Raw genomic sequence first — 22,278 nt, 5'->3', positions numbered from 1 at the left:
GTGGGTATCGGTCGGCGGGTGGTGAGCAGTTGCATTGTGCATCACTTGCTTTGTATATTATTATTACTGTTATTATTATATTGTTATTATTACTACTTTTGTTTTACTTTATTTCAATTATTAAACTGTTCTTATCTCAACCCAGGAGTGTTTCTCACTCTTACTCCTCTGATTCTCTCCCCCATCCCACCAGGGCAGGGGGAGTGAGCGAGCGGCTGCGTGGTGCTTAGTTGCTGGCTGGGGTTAAACCACGACAACATGCTAATTAGATTGTATCTGACCATGGCATATTGATGAATATACCTTCCAGAACAGAGGGCCTGGCCAAAAAAAACGTTCTATATGCAAACTCAACCTAGAATTGCTCCCACCAAGGACGAGAGGCAAGTCTGTATATCCAGAATCAAAAATATGAGGGGTTTTGGAGAACATCACCAGCATTGTGTCAACATCTAGGGACAACTCAAAAATCAGTGAAGGTGTTCCATCACCAGTTCATGCCATTAAGTAATTAAGCAGCTACATTACATATTGCACTAACCATAGCTTAAAGCAACCTTTAAAAAGATGGTTTACAAAGTACACTGCTTAAGTGTAGAGGTGAATGGAGAAGCATAATTGTACATGGGAGGAGTGTTTTTCAGTCACCTAGCCACACGCAAGATATCCTTATTTTCCAGGATGAGTCACTTATTTAAATAAAAAAACCCAAAAAACAAAAAACCCCACATACATAAACTGGCCAGTACCATACTGATGAGAAAACAAGATAATTTGCCTCTCACAGCCAGCACCACAGTAGACCCAGTAAACCCATCTGGCAGTAACAGACAACTGTTGAGACCTGAATGATAGAACTTCCACAGCAGAAAAGTAATTGCTCAAAGTAACTCCTTAGCATCTTTCCAAAGGCACCAATCAACCTATAAAACTTTACGTAGATTGAGTTTACCTACTTTTTTTTTCTTCCAATATTGATTCTGTTGTGGTCAAAAGTGGTGATATAACTGAAATTCTTTTGGTATCGGAGATATTACTCTGGCAAGATATTTCTAAGGACTTCAGGATTTGTTCCTTCCTCTGTCTAACGCAGAAAGTCTGTAATACTTCATCTTTGAAACTTAATTTCTCTTGTTAGCTTACAAAGAACAAAGGGGTATTTAGTAAGGCCAAACCAGAGACTACAGCAGCTGCATTAAAATGAATTCGTTTCTGTCCTTTAAGCAGCAGTATCCACGAATTATTCTTGAGGACGGATCTTCACAGTCTGCGTTTTAAAACTATTCAGCACACAGACGACTAGACAAATACTCTTCGCTATATTGTATAAATGCAAAATGAAATAAAACTGCTGGCCTGAAAACAAAACTGACTTTAGTATAGTGTCGATAACCCTTCACCGATCTAAGATTTTACTGGCAATAGATATCTGTGTTGTAATGCCTAATAGCAGAATCAAGAACATCAGAAATTGTGTTCATTTAGAATATCAAGTGTAAACACTAAGTTATCGACTTACCACACTGAATGTCTTCTGATCCAGTTCTTCAGATTCTTCAGATATAGGAACTGGTTCACTAGTTGCAGTAATGTGAACTGGAATATCCAACAATGAAACTTTTTTATTTTTTTCTTTATTTTCAGATTTGATTTCATTTACCTAAGAACAAAATATGAAAATGTATCTAATAAGCAAACCTTATTTTGGGGCTGGAATTATACTGTAATAGGTAATCGCTGTAATTACTGCATTCTCTTCAATAATAACAAGAAAAAAAAAAATTCTGACATTCAGTGACAGTACCTTTTATTTTCTCCCTCCGAGGGATGGAGAAGGAAACCAGACAAGTTTCTTGCACCACTTGCACTCTCAGTCCCACTAAACTATGCATCTTTAAAGAGGTAATTTCCCATTTCATTTGCCTATCCTTGTAGTTACAAGTGGTACCCCCCCCCCCCCAAACTTCAAATGATGGAAAAAATTTCAATGAAATGACAGCTGTAAAGTAAATGATCCAAAAGACCTTTTCAACTCAAAATCGTTCACAAAAACCTGGTGGCCTTTTCTAGTGCTATATAAGAAATATATACTTACTTCTTTTTCTTTCTGTGTGGATTCTTTTACTTTGTTTTCTCTCTTTTCTTTAGTATTTTTTAATTCTTTCTTATCCTCTTTTTCTTTTTTCTCCCTTTTCAAATCCCTCTTATTTTCTTTTTCTTTTGTCTCTCTTTTTTCTTCAGCTTCCTTCCTTATACCAATATCTGGTTCAGGCTTTTCTTCGTTTTCTTTTTCTGCTTTTATTTTTTTATGTGGATGTTTCACTGAAACAATCTCATCCTGCAATACACAAGCATACGTCACATCAAATTGAGTTCCTAACTATACAAGTTTTGTAACCATCAGATTAAAATGTACCTTTTAGCTGTGTGTTATTTCTTTAGACTTAGGTTTAACACCTATCAAATGGAGCTGGATGCAGTTGTGAAACAAAATGAGGACTACTCACTCATTTCCTTGATGTGACACAAAACAAGTACTGATTGGGCAGGGGTAATGGCGGGGGGGGGGTGTGTGTGTGTGCGTGGTAGTGGTGGTGGTGAGAGACTAAATCCATTTAACTTTCATATCCCCAAAGAAATCTGCCCCTGTAAATGGTAGTTAAGTTGCAGAGAGCTAAAAACAATAAGGAAGTAGGCATCACAAGACTGAGCTGATTTTTCAGGGCATGGTGATGATAGAAGACCTCTGTTCTGGTTAGCTTTGTTCCAGTAACTTTTTACTGACCACAAATTAAACATTCAGTCACAGAAGAAGGGAACAGAGTTCCAACTTTCTCTTTTCCAGAGGTGTTCTCAAGAATCTGGTGTTCTTTCAGCTACCTTCAAAGTCACAACATTAGGTGCAATGTGGTCCCTAAACTTCATCTGTTGTTGTGTTTTTAGTTTTGTTTCCCCCCAGTGGTATCTGCTGTGTGATAAATTTAAATAAATGACCCAACAAAAATAGGCCCAACAAAAAGGCCTAAAGGAATACATCAGAAGTAATAAAAACATAACAAAGTTGAGTAGTCTATTAGAATAATGAAAGCCCTGACATACACAGAAGCATTCCCTTGCATGTCTCAAAACATCATTTATTCATGCTGTTCTTTCTAATCAAGCTTGATTTTGTTTTCCTGAGCCTGAACAAAAGTTGCTACCTGAAGAATTGTTATCAGTAGTAATAATGGATTAGTCAGAAACATTAGTTTTATATTCAGATGTTACATTAAAATTGCATTTCTAGCAGATACAATGCTCAAGTCTTTAAAGAACATTGAAATTGCACAATGCCACTTGTAATTGGGCAACAACATTATTTTATGATATTATAATATGGAAAACTAATCATAATGCCTGAGCTATAGGCTTATCATTAAAATAAAATAGATATAATCTTCCACGTGATTATATTGATGCAATATTAACTGCCACAGAAGGAGGATGCCATTAAAGTGCTTCAATTTTAAGTCAAAGAGAAGATCAAATAGAAAGCGTTACTAATAGAAACAACTGAATAGCCATCTTTACCATATGAATGATGTTTACCTCATTATCCTCATCATCTTCATCAGATTTTTCTGAGGGTGGTGATGAGGAGTCACTTTGTATTTCTTCTTTAATTTTTGCAGTCTTTGTTGCTCTATTCTTCTTAGTTCTTGTTTTCCTCCTCTTTGAATTGCCCTGAATGCAAATTAATACCTTTATGTCAACTGACAAGTGGCTTTGCACCACAGTTGCAGAAAAAGATTTGCTTTTTATGTTAAAGAAAGCATTCATTTTATTTATTGCCACTAATGACCACCACTTTTTGTAGGACTGAAGACCAAGCCTAATGCAACAGTAGAGAATATATACAAATAAGAGAGAATAAAACAATATTAAACTTACAATTCATTCCTTGAGTTAGTCTCATATAATACGATTAGCAATACAGAGAAAAATTGCACAAAGCAAAGCAGAGTGGAACTAAAAATAAAACAAGTATCTGCTGACATGCCCATAAGCATATTATGTTATCTCACTACTGAATATCAAGCTTTACTTACTGCACCAGTAAGTCTTTGCGCTTCTTTTCTTGCAAGGTCTTTATTCAGTAATTTAATGAGGTAATCTGCACGAGTCTGTAACTGCTTGGCCTGGGGTTTCTTATCTGGATCATCAGGTAAAATCTGAGGAGAGCAATGGTAGTATCAACTACGAGTACACATTATCAAATTAGGAAGCTGCTAGTCTGGAGCACTGGGAACAGAAAGAGCTGAATTAAAAACAAAAAAAAAGGTAAAATCCAAATCCACTCCAACTATACCTGACCAATACGCCAGCATGCTTCAAGGAATGGAGAATTTCTTAAGTGCTTTATTTTTCCCCAAACACACAACTAATGTAGTCTTGGAAATGGTCTCACAAAGTTTACTGTAAACTCAAGAAACCAGCCTCAGATTTATGTTTCCACTCTCATAGTTTATCTAAAAAATTCAGAGCTCCTGTACCACTGTCATCCACAGATCTCCTAGGTTCTGCCTTGTGCTTCTGAATGCATTAACTCATTACCACAGGATATTTCAGAAGCCAAAAATATAAATGAGTGGTTTCATAAAAACAAGCAAATTAATGGAAGGCAGGGGCAGGATATCATTAAACAGATTTGTATACAACCCTGGCTCCTCAAATCCCAAAGCTACAGGTTGTTGGCAATGTCATTGAGTTTGCTTCACTCCAGTCTTTCCCTAAATGTTTCTCACTACTTCTAATCTGATGAGTATAGCTATTCTCATGTTGTGAATGAAAGAGTTTCAAGCAAAGAAACCAGGGACAGGAAAACCAAACCAAAACCCCAAAACAACCTTCCCTCCAAAAGATCAAGAATAAAATTAACACAACTAGAGCATTTAAACTAGGGAAGCAAAAGATGGAAGAGAAAGAATTAAAGTGACAAAGATCCAAATACATAGAAATACAGAAACATAACAGACTAAGAAGGTATACTTCAACTGAATACACAAAATCTTGAAATCTAATAATTTACCAGAAGGATACAAAGGAGTACAACTGACCTAACTTCTGTGCAATTTCAGTTATCATAAAATAAGCTGTTTAAGTAACTGTTCTTATTAGCATTATTACCTAAACAAAGAAAAAAGTCCTTGATGAAATTTTGTGGATGACATACCTTCTGTGTCAAACTGAGATCAGGATCCATTTTTATCATTTCCCAGCTGCCATAGCCATATTCATAGATACCTATTAACAGATTGGAATCATCTTCCTTACCCCAATCTATATCAAAATGAGCTGCCTTGGTGTGGCATGGGATGACATATCTAGTAGAAATAAATTAGAAACATAAATAAGCGATCTTCTCAAACTTAGCAAGGGAGAGGGGAACATGCCACATATCACTAAGATCCTGGTATATTTAGGTAAGTAATCCAGATATCTATCAGGTTTTCTTACAATTTCTATAAAATATTTATTGAAATCAGTACCGAAACATGTTTTAAAACAGATCAAGATTAAGATATAAAGAACAGACATCTATCTGTGGCCATGGATTGAGTCAGAACTGGCTAACCATGAAGATAAGCTTAAAATATTACTCAAGTGTAACTGCTAACTGAATAAGCAGATAGTCTAGGGACTATGATACACAAGGTAGCAAGCTAAAAAGTTCAGAGGGCTAAACAACTACCAACAATTAACATCTACTCCACTTTGACAAATATTGCTTTCTCTCAGGCAGAGGTGACACAAAGCAGCTCCTCAACAAGCATAATTTCTAGTCTGGAATAATTAAGAGTAACTGAACCCAGTCCCCAATGAATACAGTTCAGAAGTATTTGCCAAAGCAAATACTGGCTTCTAAGGAGAGGGAAGAAAGAATAAAGGATGTGGAGCAGATTTCTGCTGCCGCCAGTTCTTAGGGGGAATGGAGCAACACTGGTATCCCAGTGTGCTTAGAGTCTGGATTTGCTTAAATATATGCATAAAAGCCTTGAATAACTTTCTGCATTATGGCTTCCTTTAGGAAAAGAAAAAAAATACCTTTTCCTTTCTTCTGGATCTGAAGGAATGGATTTGTGCAATGGTGCCAACTCTTCTTCATGAGAGATGACTAGCTTTGCATTCACCTGCACTCCTGATATTCGGAATGTTGGGCCTTTAACTTTCCCAAGTCTGCCTCCTTAAAATAAAGGACCAAATTATTAAAATATTTAGCCTTTATGTGTATCTTATAGATGAACAAAGAAAAAAAAGTTTGATGCTATAGCAGCAGACATTCAATTATAGCAAATTACTTTTTCTTAACCAAATGCTTTAATTAAACTCCAGAATCTCAAGGTCTTCCAGACAATAATAGCAGATTTATTTTAAATTTCACAGTAAAGCAAAAACATGCCGCATTCTACTGCAACAACTCGCTCAGGAAAAGGGGGAAAAAAAAACAAACCCCAAAAGTCTTCTTACTATAATCCTTTTTTCTAAATTACCTAGCATGCTAACATTTTGTTAATGTTTTCCCCAACACAATTGTTTTGTTATAATCAGAGAGCAAGAATTATTCAGACCTCTTGACACTTTTTATTCCTCTCCCCCACCCCCAAACACACTTTACCTGCTCTTTCTTGTCCAAAGGAATTGTCCTTTAAAGCCTTAATGCATCCATTATGTACAAGTTCTCCCAGACGTCTAAGGTCCGTCTCGGATTTATCAACTAGCTCAGCATCTCTAGCTATAGCATCTAACCTGTAAGAAAACAAATATGTTTTTATAGCTCTAAAACTTTAGTATTATGAATGACTCCTTCAGATTTTGAAACTAGAGAAGTGATCATGTAAGTTATCATTCACCCACACTTGCTATGCTGTGTACAATTTTGATCCATACAGTTAAAAGCAGCTAAAGAAAAGAATACAGAAACTATAAAAAAGGGTGTTTCACATAGGGGACAATACAACAGGAACCATAAAGGACCCTAACTATACAGGTTTGAGTTACATTACTACACATTCTTTTAAATAGAAAAGGAACTATTCTATATAATAAGATCATATAGACTATAAATACTATTGAAGAAAATGAAGGTGGGAAATTATTCTCAAAATACAGAGTAATACAGAAAGCTTAAAATAAGAACTGACAATGAAAAAAATGCAAAACCGGTAGTTAGTCTGTTGAAAGCCTATGGCTTTTGTCCACTTTATCAAACAAGAAAACTGAATGATTGTCACTAATGCAGATTAAACAAGACAGTAGGTAAAGTATAAAGAAAAACAAGCAGTCTTGCAAAATTGAAAGATTTGTCATACTGGCTGTCTACATACATACCATATATGAAGAAAGGAAAAATAGTCAAGGCAAAAGATTAGGCACACTATTTTCTCTTCAAGCTAAGGTTTCTTGGTGTATTGTTCTAATTTTAATGAAAACAAGGTTCCAAGTTGCTATACAAATACAATCAAATAAGTTTACCTTTCAAGCGGGCCACCAAATTTCTTGTAACTCTTGATAAACCTAGTAACAGAAAATAATTTTGTAGTTAAAAACATATGCTTAACTACACTGGTTTTAAAAATGTATTTGTAAAGTATTAGTACAAAGCTATGTGGACAAAGCAAAGAAAATAAGAACTAGAGAGACTAGGACAGCTTAGTATATCAAGATAACCCCCATTTAAAGCCAGAGTTCTATTTGGTTTAATAACTCATGTAAACAGAAGATACAATTTATTTCAAAAATTACTTTACTAATTAGTTTCACAAGACAAAGGATTCAGCAATGTGATGTGTGTAATCATAAAAATCAAATGTGGATTTATAGTAAATAGAGAATTCAGACATTATGTTAGGCCTCTCATAATAAAGAGGAGCTAGCTGCAATTTTAAGGTGATTTTAAGACTTAGGAAAAAACATAACATGAAAGATAAAGGAATGCAAGCACAAGAATACCCCTGACAAAAGCAGCAAACCATTATATGTTAGATGAAATGAAAAGGAAACAAGGCTCGTTAAAGGTTATTTATACAATAAAAAATATTTTATAAGCTTTACAGTATTTTAGAGAAACATGAATACTTAAATTACAGAAGCAAAGTAGCATTTCACAAACCAAAGTAAAGCAAAACAATTTCTCCTCCTTCTACCAAAGGAGTATTTTTAGCAACAAATATTGATGGGACCAGCTGTACAGATTCACTTATGTACTGGTTTTCGCTGAGATAAAGTTAATTTTCTTCAGAGCACCATACCTGCTAGTACGTTTTGGATTTGTGCTGGAAACAGTGTTGATAACACAGGGATGTTTTAGCTATCGCTGAGCACTGCTTACACAGAGTCAAGGCCTTTTCTGCTTCTCACCCCACCCCACCAGCGAGCAGGCTGGGGGGCACAAGAAGCTGGGAGGGGACACAGCTGGGACAGCTGACCCCAACTGACCCAAGGGATATCCCACACCATATGACGTCATGCTCAGCATATAAAGCTGGGGGAAGAAGGAGGAAGGGGGGACATTCAGAGTTATGGCATTTGTCTTCCCAAGTCACCGTTACGGCTGATGAAGCCCTGCTTTCCTGGAGATGGCTGAACATCTGCCTGCCGATGGGAAGTAGTGAATGAATTCCTTGTTTTGCTTTGCTTGCACACACAGCTTTTGCTTTACCTATTAAACTGTCTTTATCGCAATCCATGAGTTTTCTCATTTTTACCCTTCTGATTCTCTCCCCAATCCCTCTGGGGGAGACAGAGCAAGCAGCTGTGTGGTGCTTAGCTGCCTACCGAGGTTAAACCACAACAACTTATCAAAGTGGATTTTGTATTATTTTTCTTTTTTTTTTTTTTTTTTTTTAGTTTCAAAAAGCACCATATAACATTAATTCAATTACAATGGCAAGAAATTTAAAACAAAACAGGACTCACTGAACATTTGTAGGTATTTCCACAAAAATGTGCATATCATTTCTTCAACTACAGTTTTTAGGTTAAATGATGGGAAGTAGAATATTTTGTTTGTGGGGTTAAAAAAAAGCTCACCCATTTTAGAAACTGTTTTTTAAATCAATGTCTTCAGGGGATGCAGGAAGAATAATACATATTAAAAGACTGTAAAACAATTGAGAACATTTTTCGAACCCAATGTTATCCTCTCACCAAAACAGGTTCAAATTCTGGACATAACAGTTCCTTATGTCAGCACCCAAAACTACACAGAGTAAAGCCTTAAATGCCTAGAATAAAAATTTTCAACTAAATTCAGGAAAAATAGACTGTTTTCCATATTTTCAAACTCTAAAATGACAAAAAAAGTTTTGTCCCTTTAAACATGCATGTCCCCCCCACATCTTACCGCCTAATCTCTGCATCACTAAATCCTTTAATATTTTCTCGAGGAATAGTTCGTGGTCGTCCACGTTTTTTTGGTCGTTTTCTTTCTGAGATGGAGTCACTATCAGATCCAGAATATCTTCCACTCCTACTGCGTTTCCCTTCACTTCCATTAAAGCTGATCTGGAATTTCAGATTAAGTAGTTCAAAGCTATGTGACTAAAGCATTTTATTAATGTGTTATCTAGCCTGTCAAAAAGGGGGGGGGGGGGGGGGGGCCCACACGTGAAAACAACCCAACCCAAAAGTACAAGCCAAAACAACAGCAACAAAAAAAACAACCAACCAACCAACAACAACAAAATATCAAAGTTAGTTGGTCAAAACCCAAAGATACCTGTTTTGCACAGTTTCTCATCCTTGGGAGCATATATATTTCTTCAAGCTCTTTTTGTCTTTCCTCCTCTTCTATTCGTCGCCGCTGGACTTCTGGAATGATTTCTTCCCAGTTTCTTAAATTTTGTTCTGGTTCCAACTCAATGTCATCTTCATCCATATTGGAAAAGTTAGCCACCTTATATATATTGGAACATAAGTATTTTCACCAAATCAATACATGATTTTATTTAAACAAAGAATCAGTAATTAATATTTTAAGAAAACTTAGTTCAGAATGGCATATTTTATTTATATATACATAAAATGTACACATATAAAATGCTTCATGAAGCACTGTCTCTAATGAAAGTATTTTCATATATGAAACACACACACTCCATGCAACATGGCTGAACATAAAGATGAGAATCTTTTTCTTCTTTTACAAGTTGAATAATATAGAAACACTATGAAATGCCTCCCCAATAGCTGTGATTATTGCTTAATTTCCTTTGAAGCAGAAAGAAAGTCTACCTGAATGCCTGAGTTAATAAGAAACTATAATAATATAGAACTAACCAAACATTAATAAACTGTAGAAATCACAATGTTGCAAATGAATGATTAGCAAGTGATTTAGTACTCTACTGATCTAAAAAAGTCCTGCCCCACTTTAAACAACAAACAAGCAAAAACACACCACACACACCCCCCAAACCTAAACAACAACAAAAAGATCCACAAAAAAAAAAAAAACACACCAAAAAAAACCTCACACCAAACAAAAAAAAAACCCAAAACCACCACACACAATTCGGACCCACTTAATATTTTAAGTGTTATCCAGTTAAACATATCATATCTGGCATTCACATTTACATAGGGGCTGAAAGGAATTTCTAAAAGTCATCAACTAAGAAATCCAAGCTTCACACTCTGTTTTCAGAAGTACCACAGGTGCTTAACAGCATAAAGCATTAAATGAAAAACAGCCCTCCCCAGTATTCTAATAATTAAATCAAAGACTAATATATTTCTAAATCTCTTTCTTATTTTGTTAGCAAAATACATTATGTATTTGCAAATGTTTGCACTGGAAGTAATTACCCTGTATAGGTGAAAAGACATTCTATGCCAAAGACTTGACTTATTGTTGCACCTGTTTCATAAGAACGAAGAAAAGATAAATAGGTGCACAAAAGAAGAAGAAAAAGTAGCATTTATAAAGGAAAGTATAATTAAGGGAAGAGGGAGGGAACAGAGCAATACCTTGAACTGTGAAAGCAACTCATCTCCTACAGTTAGTGGGCCTGGCTCATTTTCTCGAGTTTCAGCCCTCTTCAGGATTTCATCTATATCCATTTCCTGAAACAGAAGTTTCTCTTTACAACAAAATAATTCATATGTGTTTTTAGTTTCTCTGTCCATCAAGTGTAGCTGCACTGTTCCATTTACCTGAGGCTCCTCTTCTTCCCCTTCAGGTTCTTTAAAAAGTTCCTCAGCACCGAACTTCAAAATTGCTGATAACTCTTCCTTATTAAAAGGTGTTGTACTGAAATACAGAAAGTTTGAGATAAAAAAAAAAAAATCACTAAGATAAAGTGTTTCAAATTGCTATAACCATGAGTCAATCAAACTTCCTTTTGACTTAAATAAAAGCTATATTTAATGTTTAAAAATATATATATATATACACAAAGACAATATACTTCGCAGCCTTTACTTACATAACTCCTTACCACATATTTTTTGCCTTTTATTAACCAAGTGAAATGACTTGCATTTTTACTGAAATTGTCAAGTATACTTAAGCATAAGTTAATATGAAAGAATAAACAAATATACCTGGAAGGAGTAGAGCCTGTATGTAGTACAGTTTTCCCTGTAGTGTCCATTCTCTGAATTACTAAGTGATCTAACACCATCTTTTTCTTGGCTCTTTCAAGAATATCTTCTTCTACTGATCCTTTTGTGACTAGCCGATAAATATTAACCTATGTATATTATAAAAAGGCTTTATTTACATGCTTACAAATTACACATGAAAACATTATTCAGATGAAGTTAACAAAAAAACCCTTGAGCAACAACAGGGAGAAATATTAGTCATGATTACAAATCTTCTAAATCTTATTGAACTAGTATTTTATATATGAAACCAGTCAATCATGTTACCATAGTCTCTACATAAACTACTTAAAAAAAATATAAAAGAAAGAAGTTTTTAGACCTCTCCTCTTTAAACTTCCATGATTAGGCACAAGCATGGCCACAAGGAAAAGCGTTATATCTGATTACTACTTGAAGTCTACAGCAAGAAAGAAACCCAAGAAGAACTATGAAGTATTTAACTTTCAGTAAAACAGATGCACTTGAAGTATAGCGGTTACTGTCTAGAACGACATGATGCCAATGAATGTGGGACAAGTCCATAACTCTTCTCCCTACCCATCCATATACTAGGGCTGCCATGCAATCTCTCCATATAATGAAATTTTTAATTTTTTTTTTGTTTAAAAAAAAGGCAAAATTAACATTATTAACATTTTTAGACATTCTTGGCAAGCATTAGTTATTCTCAAAATACATGAGGACTGCGATGGCCCAGACAGACAGCTTATGGTTACCATGTGAAACCATCCTTCAGGTTTGGAGCTTAAAAGACAAGTGTGCGTACCTGTTTTTTCTGGCCAATCCTATGAGCTCTAGCCTGTGCTTGCAAATCATTCTGTGGATTCCAGTCAGAATCAAATATAACTACAGTGTCAGCAGATGCCAAGTTTATACCTAATCCTCCAGCTCTGGTAGACAGCAAAAAGCAGAAGTCCTGAAATTATAAATTAAGAAATAACTTTATATACATTAGCTATAATATTCGACAAAGAACCAATATGACACTTCTTTATATGCTCTGTGGAGCAGACTATGAACTCATACACTTCTTTAAGGATATCACAAACATATGTTAGACTTATAATGTAATAAGGTGCTTGTCACGGCTAGAGACAGTAGATCTCTATTAGAATAGAACAGAATAGACTAGACTATTTCAGTTGGAAGGGACCTACAGCGATCATCTAGTCCAACTGCCTGACCACTTCAGGGCTGACCAAAAGGGCATTGTCCAAAGGCCTCTTAAACACTGACAGGCTTGGGGCATCCACCACCTCCCTAGGAAGCCTGTTCCAGTGTTTGACCACCCTCTCCGTAAAGAAATGCTTCCTACCGTCCACAGTCTGAACCTCCCCTGGCACAGCTTTGAACCATACGCGTCCTGGCACTGGATCCCAGGGAGAAGAGATCAGCACCTCCCTCTCCACTTCCCCTCCTCAGGAAGCTGGAGAGAGCAATGAGGTCGCCCCTCAGCCTCCTTTTCTCCAAACTAGACAAGCCCAAAGTCCTTATCTGCTCCTCATAGGACATGCCTTCCAGCCCTGTCACCAGCTCTGTTGCCCTCCTCTGGACACATTCAAGGACCTGCACATCCTTCTTAAATTGCGGGGCTGTATTGGGTTTCCATGCAAAGGTTTTGGTAGCGGGGGGGGGCTACAGGGGTGGCTTCTGTGAGAAGCTGCCAGAAGCTTCCCCTATGTCCAATAGAGCCAATGCCAGCCAGCTCCAAGATGGACCCACCACTGGCCAAGGCCGAGCCAATCAGCAACAGCGGTAGCGCCTCTGTGATAACATAGTTAAGAAGGGGGAAAAAAACTGCAGTGCAACAGTAGCTGGAAGAGAAGAGTGAGAATATGTGAGAGGAATGACTCTGCAGACACCAAGGTCAGTGAAGGAGGGGGAGGAGGTGCTCCAGGTGCTGCAACAGACACTCCACTGCAGCCCGTGGTGAAGACCATGGTGAGGAAGGCTGTCCTCCTACAGCCCATGGAGGTTAACAGTGGAGCAGATATCCACCTGCAGCCCATGGAGGACCCCACGCCGGAGCAGGTGGAAGCACTCGAAGCACACTGTGACCATGTGGAGAGCCTACACTGGAGCAGGCTCCTGGCAGGACCTGTGGACCTGAGGAGAGAGGACCCCACGCTGGAGCAGGGGAAGAGTGTGAGGAGTCCTCCCCTGAGGAGGAAGGAGCGGCAGAGACAACGTGTGATGAACTGACTACAACCCCCATTCCCTGTCCCCCTGCGCCACTCAGGGGGAGGAGGTAGAGAAATTGGGAGTGAAGTTGAGCCCAGGAAGAAGGGAGAGGTGGGGGGGAAGGAGTTTTAAGATTTGGTTTTTATTTCTCATTACCCTACTCAGATTTGATTGGCAGTAAATTAAATTAATTTCCATGAGTCAAGTCTGTTTTGAGCATGACGGTAATTTGTGAGTGATATACTTGTCCTCATCTTGACCCACAAGCTTTTTGTTATATTTTCTCTCCCCTGTCCAGCTGAGGAGGAGTGATAGAGCAGCTTGGTGGGCACCTGGCATCCAGCCAGGGTCAACCCACCACAGGGGCCCAGAACTGCACACAGTACTCAAGGTGAGGCCACGCCAATGCTGAATACAGCAGGATCATCACCTCTTTTCATCAACTGGTTATGCTGTGTTCGATGCACCCCAGGATGCGGTTTGCCCTCTTGGCTGCCAGGGCACACTGCTGACTCCTGTTGAGCCTGCTGTCACCCAGCACCCCCAGATCCCTTTCTGCAGGGCTGCTCTCCAGCCACTCCTCTCCCAATCCATACCTGTGCCCGGTGTTACTCCATCCTAGGTGCAGAATCCAGCATTTGTTCTTGTTAAATTTCATCCCATTAATCATTGCCCAATGCTCCAATCTATCTAGATCCCTCTGCAAGGCCTCTTGTCCCTGGAGAGAGTCAACAGCACCTCCCAGTTTGGTATCATCAGCAAACTTGCTAATGGTGCATTCAACTCCTGCATCCAGATCATTGATAAATATATTGAACAGGACTGGCCCTGGAACTGAGCCCTGAGGAACACCACTGGTGACCGGTCGCCAGCCAGATGCAGCCCCATTCACTACAACCCTCTGAGGTCTGCCGTTCAGCCAGCTCTTCACCCAGCGCAGCGTGAACCTGCTCATCCCACAGCTGGACAACTTGTCCAGAAGGATGCTGTGAGGGACAGCATCAAAAGCCTTACTAAAATCCAGAAAAACTGCATCCACCACCTTTCCTTCATCCACTAGGCGGGTGACCTTATCGTAGAAGGAGATCAAATTGGTTAAAACAGGACTTTCCCTTTGTGAACCCATGCTGACTGTGCCTGAGGATTGCATTATTTTTTAAATGCCTTTCAATAGCACCCAGTATGATCCTCTCCATAATTTCTCCAGGAACTGAGGTTAGACTCACAGGTCTCTGGTTTCCTGGGTCTTCCCTGATGCCCTTCTTGTAAATTGGAATAACATTGGCCAGCTTCTGGTCAGCGGGGACCTCCCCAGACTCCCAAGACCTTTGGTAGATGATCGAGAGGGGTCCTGCCGTAACATCTGCTAGCTCCTCCTTCAGTACTCTGGGATGAATCCCATCCGGTCCCATGAACTTGGGAACATTCAGCTGATGCACCTGGTCCCTTACAATTTCAGTGTCCACAAATGGAAAGTCACTGTTCCCACACTCGTGGTCCTCCGACTCAGGGGACCGGGCAGCCCAAGGTCTGTCAGTATTATTAAAGACTGAGGCAAAAAACGCAGTGAATGCCTCCACTTTTTCTTCATCCCTATTAGTCAGGTGACCATCTTCAACAAGTATCGGTCCAATGTTTTCTTTAGACCTCCTCTTGCTATTAACATACTTAAAAAAGCCCTTCTTGTTGTCTGACACAACACTGGCCAGTTTCAACTCTAATTGAGCTTTGGCCTTTCGTGTCTTCTCCCTGCATATGCGAACCACGGCTCTGTAATCTTCCTGTGAAGCCTGACCTTGCTTCCAGAGATCATACAGTTTCTTTTCCCTCTTGAGCTCCACGAGGAGTTCAGCCAAGCTGATTTTCTGCCCCACTTGCTTGACTTTCAACACAGTGGAATTGCCTGCTCCTGTGCTTCTAAAAGGTGCTTCTTAAAAACTGACCAGCCCTCGTGGACTCCTAAGCCCTCAAAAGCAGATTCCCAGGGGACTCTGCTAAATAGCTCCCTCAGTAGCTTAAAGTTTGCTCTCCTGAAGTCCAGGGTAGCAACTCTGCTGTCCTTTTTCCTCATTACAATGAAAATTTCAAACTCAACCATTTCGTGATCACTGTGGCCAAGACAACCACCTACCATCACATCCCCCACGAGTCCTTCTCTAGTCACAAACAGCAAGTCTAGGAGGGCATCTTTCCTAGTTGGCTCACTGAGTACCTGTGACAAGAAGTTATCTCCTACAAACTTCAAGAATTTCCAAGACCTGCTCATCACAGCAGTATGGCATTCCCAGCTGGTGTCTGGGAAGCTGAAATCTCCCATAAGGACCAGGGCTACTGATCCAGAGATTTCTCCTAATTGCCTGTAGAATAACTCACCGGTGCTTACATCCTGGCTGGGCGATGGGTAGTAGACACCCACTACACCATCTCCTTTGTTTTCCATCCCCCTAATCCTCACCCAGAGGCTCTCAGCCACATCATCGCTAACTGTAAGGGCTGTACAGACAAACCTCTCCCTTATGTATAGTGCGACACCTCCACCTCGCCTGCCCTGCCTATCCCTCCTGAACAGCCTGTAGCCCTCCATCCCAGCACTCCAGTCGTGGAAGGGTCATTCCACCAAGTCTCACTCATACCAATGACATCGTAGCTCTGGGAGGTGACCAATGCTTCCAGGTCATCCTGTTTGTTTCTCACACTGCGTGCGTTGATGTACAAGCATTTCAGATACGCTCCTGAGCCCTCCGTGCTCCCAGGAGCAGTGTAAATGTCCCCACTAGCATTGCCACCCTCAGGCGGTGTCATGCCAGCCCTTGACTTACCTACTGCAATCCTGTTGGTATCCCCTTCCCCCATCGATTCTAGTTTAAAGCTCTCAATCAGTATGTTGTGGGTTAACCCCTGTAGGCAGCTAAGCACCACGCAACCACTTGATCACTTCTCCCCCACACCCCCAGTGGGACAGGGGAAGAGGAAAGGAAGACTAAAAGCAAGGAAACTTGGGGGTTGAGATAAAAATTTTTTAATAAGCAAAGGAGAAGTGGAAGGAGAAAGAAAGAAAACAAAACAAAACAAGCGATGCAAAGGCAATCACTCACCACCTCCCATGGGTAGGGCCGATGCCCAGCCAGTTCCCAAGCAAAAGATGGCTAACCTCCCTAAACCTCCTCCTCTCCCTTTTTATTGCTGAGCATGACATTATATCGCATGGAATATCTCTTTGGTTAGTTCAGGTCATCTGCCTGGTTATGTCCCCTCCCAACCTCTGGCACAGCCCCCAATCTATTCACTGTGGGGGCAGAGTAAGAAACAGAGAAGGCCTTGACACTATGCAAACACTGTTCAGCAACAGCTAACACACTGGTGTGATATTAGCATTGTTTTTGTCACAAATCTAAAACACAGTACCATACAAGCTGCTATGAAGACAGTTAACTCCAGCCCAGCCAGACCCAGTATAAGTATAAATCAAACAAATATCAATTTCTCTTGTGAACAGTTATTGACTTCTCCGTGGTTTAAAGAAAGCAGCATCCTAGAAGATGAGCAAAAGCCACTTGGGGAGAAAAAAACCCAAGCAAAACACTGGCCAAAAGTACAAAATGTCTTGTTGTTAAAGCCTCATGTGCGCCCAAGTCCCTCTGGTTTTTTTGTTAAGAAAACCAAAGTGTTCTGCCGGGGTCAATGCTCTTCAATGTATTCATAATAAACATGAAAATGAGATGAGCAATGAGGTGACAAAGTTTGCAGATGATACGGAGTTATTCAGGGACAACTACAAAGGACTACAGAAGGATTAGACAGGCAATAAAAAAGTATATGAAATTAAAGATAAAGTGAAATAGGAAAAAATTTGAGTTTTAAACACAGTGAAAGGTAATAGTAAGCCATTACTGCTCAGGAATGAGTTCTTGGAGTTGTCATAGATATTTCCATGAATACCTTAGCTCAGTAATAGCAAAAACCCCAAACAAAAAAAAAGTTCTATTGATTATTAGGAAAGAAACAGAGAATAAAACAGGAAAGAATTTTATTGCTCTACAACTCTATAGTTTGCCTCCATTCTTGAATACTGTGTGAAGTTTGGATGCCCCTTCATCTTAAAAAAACTGTACAGTACAACTACAAGGATTCCAGAAAAGGCAATGAAGTCTATACTAGAAATTTAAAACAGAACTAACTTCTGTATTTAACAAATATCTGACATTTATGTTATGAAATTAAGTCCTTCCTCCTCAACCAGAGCAGAAACATAAGCTCAGCAGCAACTGACAAATGCTATGCTTCCATTACTGAAAAAACCCTGTCAGTGTAGGACAAAAGACCTAAGATTATCAAAGGTATGGAATGGTTTCCATAGTAGGAAACCTAAATAAACTAGGAATATTAAATGGTACACAAACAATGGCTAGAAATCAGTTCTTCAGTTTCTTCCAGGGCAAGGAAATAAGAGGCAAAAAATGAAGATAACAGAAGCCAGATTTAAAGCTATTAAAGATAGTTTTTCTTCATGCAAGGATATACACAACTCGGTTCTACCCATTGCCTAAGTAGATTTTTGATATCAAAAGCTTGTGTAAAAGTTCAGTGCTCCTGTAAAAATTGAGGGATTAAGTCCTACACAAGAAAATAAATTAAATTCTTCAGTTTTTATACAGTACTTAAAATTACTTTGATAAAGAGCACTGACAAAAATCTAAAAATATAACTATGTAGTTATATTAGTTAAACACCATTTTCATAAATTCTGTGTTTCCTATTTAACCTCCTCCTAGTTTTTTGGGATTTTTTTTGTGTGTGTTTGTTTTGGGAGATTTTTTTTTTGGGTTGTGGATATGTGTGTGTGTGGTTGGTTGTTAATAATTGTAAGCCTTATAGTCTAGGCAATAACAATGGAATTTCAACATAATACATCCCTGACTTTATTCCATCTTCATTTTTTGTGTAATATTTGTTATATTTCGGGGGGGAGGGAAGGAATAAAGCTGAGTAGATTAAAAAACCAACCACCCACTAATACCATACCTCTGATCCTTCTGCATTAAAATGATCCAGGGCTTGTTTCCTCAGTTCCCCTTTTATTGATCCATCAAGTCTCTAAAGAGATTGAATAATACAGTTAAAAAACAACTCCTACTATATTCTAGTTGGAGCAACTTGAATTCTCAATTGCCAAAACAATTGGGGGAGAATAAGAGTCATGTAACACTTCATCTTTCTAATTAATCAGTTTCGATTCAAAATACTATTTAGCATACAATAATTGCCAGTCTTTTCCTGTACATAAAATTAAGCTTTCATAAATCTTTCAACAAAAAGGACAATATTCTTTAGCTAAAGCGGTAAACATCAAGGCTTCTTGGCTACTACCAGCAAAATTCTTACCTGAAAGGGAAACTGACGATACTTCAAATACTCTGCTAGGATGTCTAGCATCCTCACCATCTGAGAGAAAATCAGTACTCTGTTGCCACGTTCTCGTAGACGAATCAGTAGCTTGTCAAGAAGGATTAGTTTCCCACTGCTACGTATTAAATGCTACAAGACAAGAGAACGTGTATTGCAAAATGAGTTCACCTCAGCACTAATATACGCTGCAGATGGTTAGACATTCATTAACTGAACATGAGAGTTTAGTAAGTACTTAGTTCTGATCTTGTAAAAACTCATTATAAAAGCATTAAGTACTCTAAAATCAACAGGAGCACTGACTAGCATGTTTTTCAAATAAATGCATTTCTTGGCTCTGGCTCATAAAACAGCATCTTAACATTCCATTAAAACATTAATTAAATATACTGTGCTATGAGTTAGAGCAATTACAGCGTAGACTCAAGTTCTTTTCTACCAAATACACAACAGCAAAGAGACTACCTTACTACCTTAGTACTACTAAGTAATCTCTCTATTATTCAGTTCTAGTTAAGAAACAAACAAAAATAATCAATTCATTTACCTGTAAAACCCAGGATGCACATTTAATAGAGAACTTGTTCTTTCTTAATATACTTTAATAAGAGCTAATAAATTGCCAGAACACTATAAAATTACTGCATACATATTAGAGATGTAAAAACACTTAACATAAAAAAAAAAGTATTACCTGTAAGGCCTCCTGTTTATTATAGAATTCATTATCATCCGGTGGTTTAATGAGGTAGCAATGGTTACAACACTTCTTGAGTTCCATCATGATGTTCAAAAAGCCTGAGGTACTGCCTTTTGAACCTTTACTCAGAGCTTTATAATTCCTGGTTAATATCCACCTATGATATAGAATGTGCAATAGAAGTAATTTCTAACCATTTGTGGAAATATGAAGGATGTAAGCTCTCAAAAATATCAGTTCAAATTGCATTATGAGAACTATTACACTTCAGTAATTTTCATATAGACATATCATTAAAATAGCAGGAATTAAAAAGTGTCATTACTTACTTGTAATATTGCTTCTGCAATGCACTCATTTCCATCCTCAAAATTTGTTCAACCTTAGCAGGTAAAGACTTTTCTACATCTTTTTTAACTCTTCTGAGTAGAAATGGTTCAAGTTCTTTGTGAAGACTTGCATAACCAAACTCTCTCCCTTTGCCATGCTCCTCTTCAAAGTCTTCCCAGGAAGAAAACCTTCAACATAAGAAAGAATAAAGGTAAAATAGTGACATACCATGAACACAGACACACAGAGACCATAAATATACCACATGCGCACAAACACATATGGACTTCTTCCCCACTCCCCTCTGTTTTATTTAATAAGTTTCCGAGTTTGCATCTCACAAGAAATTCCAAATATTTTGTCTGCAAATAGAAGAATGGAAATTTCCAAACACTTTTGCAGAATGAAAATTCAAAACAAACTACTGAATTTTAATTTTTCCAGTGAAAACCCAACATTTTACTTTTCTGCACGGAAACCCAGGTAGAAGGTTGCAGAAATTCCATTATATTTCTCAAGAGCAGCATGAAAAAATAGTTGTATAGCTGGAAGAAGTGTAAGAGAACAGACCACTTCACATACTTTTTGCAGCTTGTATGGACTAGCTGAAATGTGATTATCCTCTGGTATGTGCTAACAGACTAAGAGAATGGACTTTGTGATCAAATGAAGAATAGGCGCCAGATAACAACCTTAGTAGCTTTGCTTATAAGGTTCTGAAGAAGTCAATGCAATGCATAGCTCCGAAACTAATTGGAGCTACAGTGCTTTGTATTTACAAGATATCCAAAAGGAACATGTGCTCTTATTTATCCCAGATATAAAGAGAGGTCAGTACAGAATAATATCAATACAGTAAACCTATTCTATGCAAACCATAAGAGCAAATTGGCTGCCTGACTGAACTACTGGATATCAGGCATTGTGGTACAATCTTGTTTTCATTCATGGTACTAACACAGGGGAAGGAGAAGAAAAAAAAAAAAAAAAAAAAAAAAAAAAAGACATCCTCAGCCCCATTCTATTTCCCTAGAGTAAATCTATGTGATTTTCCTTTTAGTTTAAGATGAAACATCTTTTCAGGGTTCTGAGCCATACATCGATGCATCTTTTTTGTGGACTGCTAAAACAGAAAAAGTGACAACTGCTACCAAAACAATTTATCATCAAGAGCAGCATGAAAAATACATGCATCTATTTTATATAAAATATTTAAACTATTTCACAATGCAATTCTTTATTGATTTTCCAATCACTACAATATTCTGCTGTAAGAAACTTGACCACAACAAAACAAACAAACAAAAATTATATATATAATCATGCTCCTTACTTTTCTGGCATGATGAAATGCAGCAAAGACCAAAGCTCTTTGAGGGAGTTTTGCAGAGGGGTTCCAGTAATAAGAAGACGATGATTAGACTTAAAGTCTATTAAAGTCTTGTACAGAAGGGAATCATCATTTTTTAAACGATGAGCTTCGTCAACTCCTATAAATACCCAATTCAGACCACCAAGGAATGACTTAAAGAAATTGGGGCGGGGTTGGGGGGGAGGGGAGACAAGACATTATACAAGTTAATATATTATGCAATTTCTGACATTTTACATGAGGTTATATATACACCATCGCTCCTTTTATTTTAATTACAAATGGACACCTACTGATTTTAGTATTAATTATGGTTTTTATGTTTGCTGGATTCAACAAAAGGCTATGCAGGCATCCCAAGTTTAAAAGGAAAGTATAAGCCAAGTTTATACTTGGGGGGAAGAGGAAGGCAAAAAAGTTGATCTATAAATTTTCAATTGACAAAAAAAAAAAAAAAAAAAAAAAAATTTCCACTATTGACTCTCCTCTTTCCAGCATGTATAAACAAATGAAATAGAAAGCCAACAAACAGAATTTTTTTAATTAAAATTTTCATATGCTGTTAGGATTAACAATAACTCTATGTGCTACCATCATGAAGAGAGCAGTAATATACATATACATAATACTGCACACACAA

The 22,278-nt window shown here is 38.0% G+C and overlaps 1 protein-coding gene across 1 annotated transcript in view; it reads right to left on the bottom strand.

Moving 5' to 3' along the window:
- LOC142596415 (chromodomain-helicase-DNA-binding protein 1-like) overlaps window positions 1-22,278 on the bottom strand; it is an 83,728-nt gene that overhangs the window by 9,453 nt on the left and 51,997 nt on the right. Inside the window, exons 13-31 of the mRNA XM_075725518.1 lie at window positions 21,600-21,790; window positions 20,266-20,454; window positions 19,931-20,093; window positions 19,213-19,365; window positions 18,853-18,924; window positions 12,416-12,565; window positions 11,584-11,732; window positions 11,194-11,290; window positions 11,008-11,103; window positions 9,758-9,934; window positions 9,383-9,543; window positions 7,513-7,554; window positions 6,656-6,786; window positions 6,085-6,223; window positions 5,213-5,363; window positions 4,089-4,211; window positions 3,589-3,723; window positions 2,096-2,338; window positions 1,520-1,660 (exon numbers count right to left, since the gene is read on the bottom strand). Coding sequence (XP_075581633.1) covers window positions 1,520-1,660; window positions 2,096-2,338; window positions 3,589-3,723; window positions 4,089-4,211; window positions 5,213-5,363; window positions 6,085-6,223; window positions 6,656-6,786; window positions 7,513-7,554; window positions 9,383-9,543; window positions 9,758-9,934; window positions 11,008-11,103; window positions 11,194-11,290; window positions 11,584-11,732; window positions 12,416-12,565; window positions 18,853-18,924; window positions 19,213-19,365; window positions 19,931-20,093; window positions 20,266-20,454; window positions 21,600-21,790 — 2,703 coding nt within the window. The remainder of the gene's footprint in view (window positions 1-1,519; window positions 1,661-2,095; window positions 2,339-3,588; window positions 3,724-4,088; window positions 4,212-5,212; window positions 5,364-6,084; window positions 6,224-6,655; window positions 6,787-7,512; window positions 7,555-9,382; window positions 9,544-9,757; window positions 9,935-11,007; window positions 11,104-11,193; window positions 11,291-11,583; window positions 11,733-12,415; window positions 12,566-18,852; window positions 18,925-19,212; window positions 19,366-19,930; window positions 20,094-20,265; window positions 20,455-21,599; window positions 21,791-22,278) is intronic.

The sequence above is a fragment of the Pelecanus crispus genome, chromosome W (genome assembly GCF_030463565.1).
Source record: "Pelecanus crispus isolate bPelCri1 chromosome W, bPelCri1.pri, whole genome shotgun sequence".
In the NCBI taxonomy this organism is placed as follows: Eukaryota; Metazoa; Chordata; class Aves; order Pelecaniformes; family Pelecanidae; genus Pelecanus; species Pelecanus crispus.
This window is presented reverse-complemented; position numbering and strand designations above follow the sequence as displayed.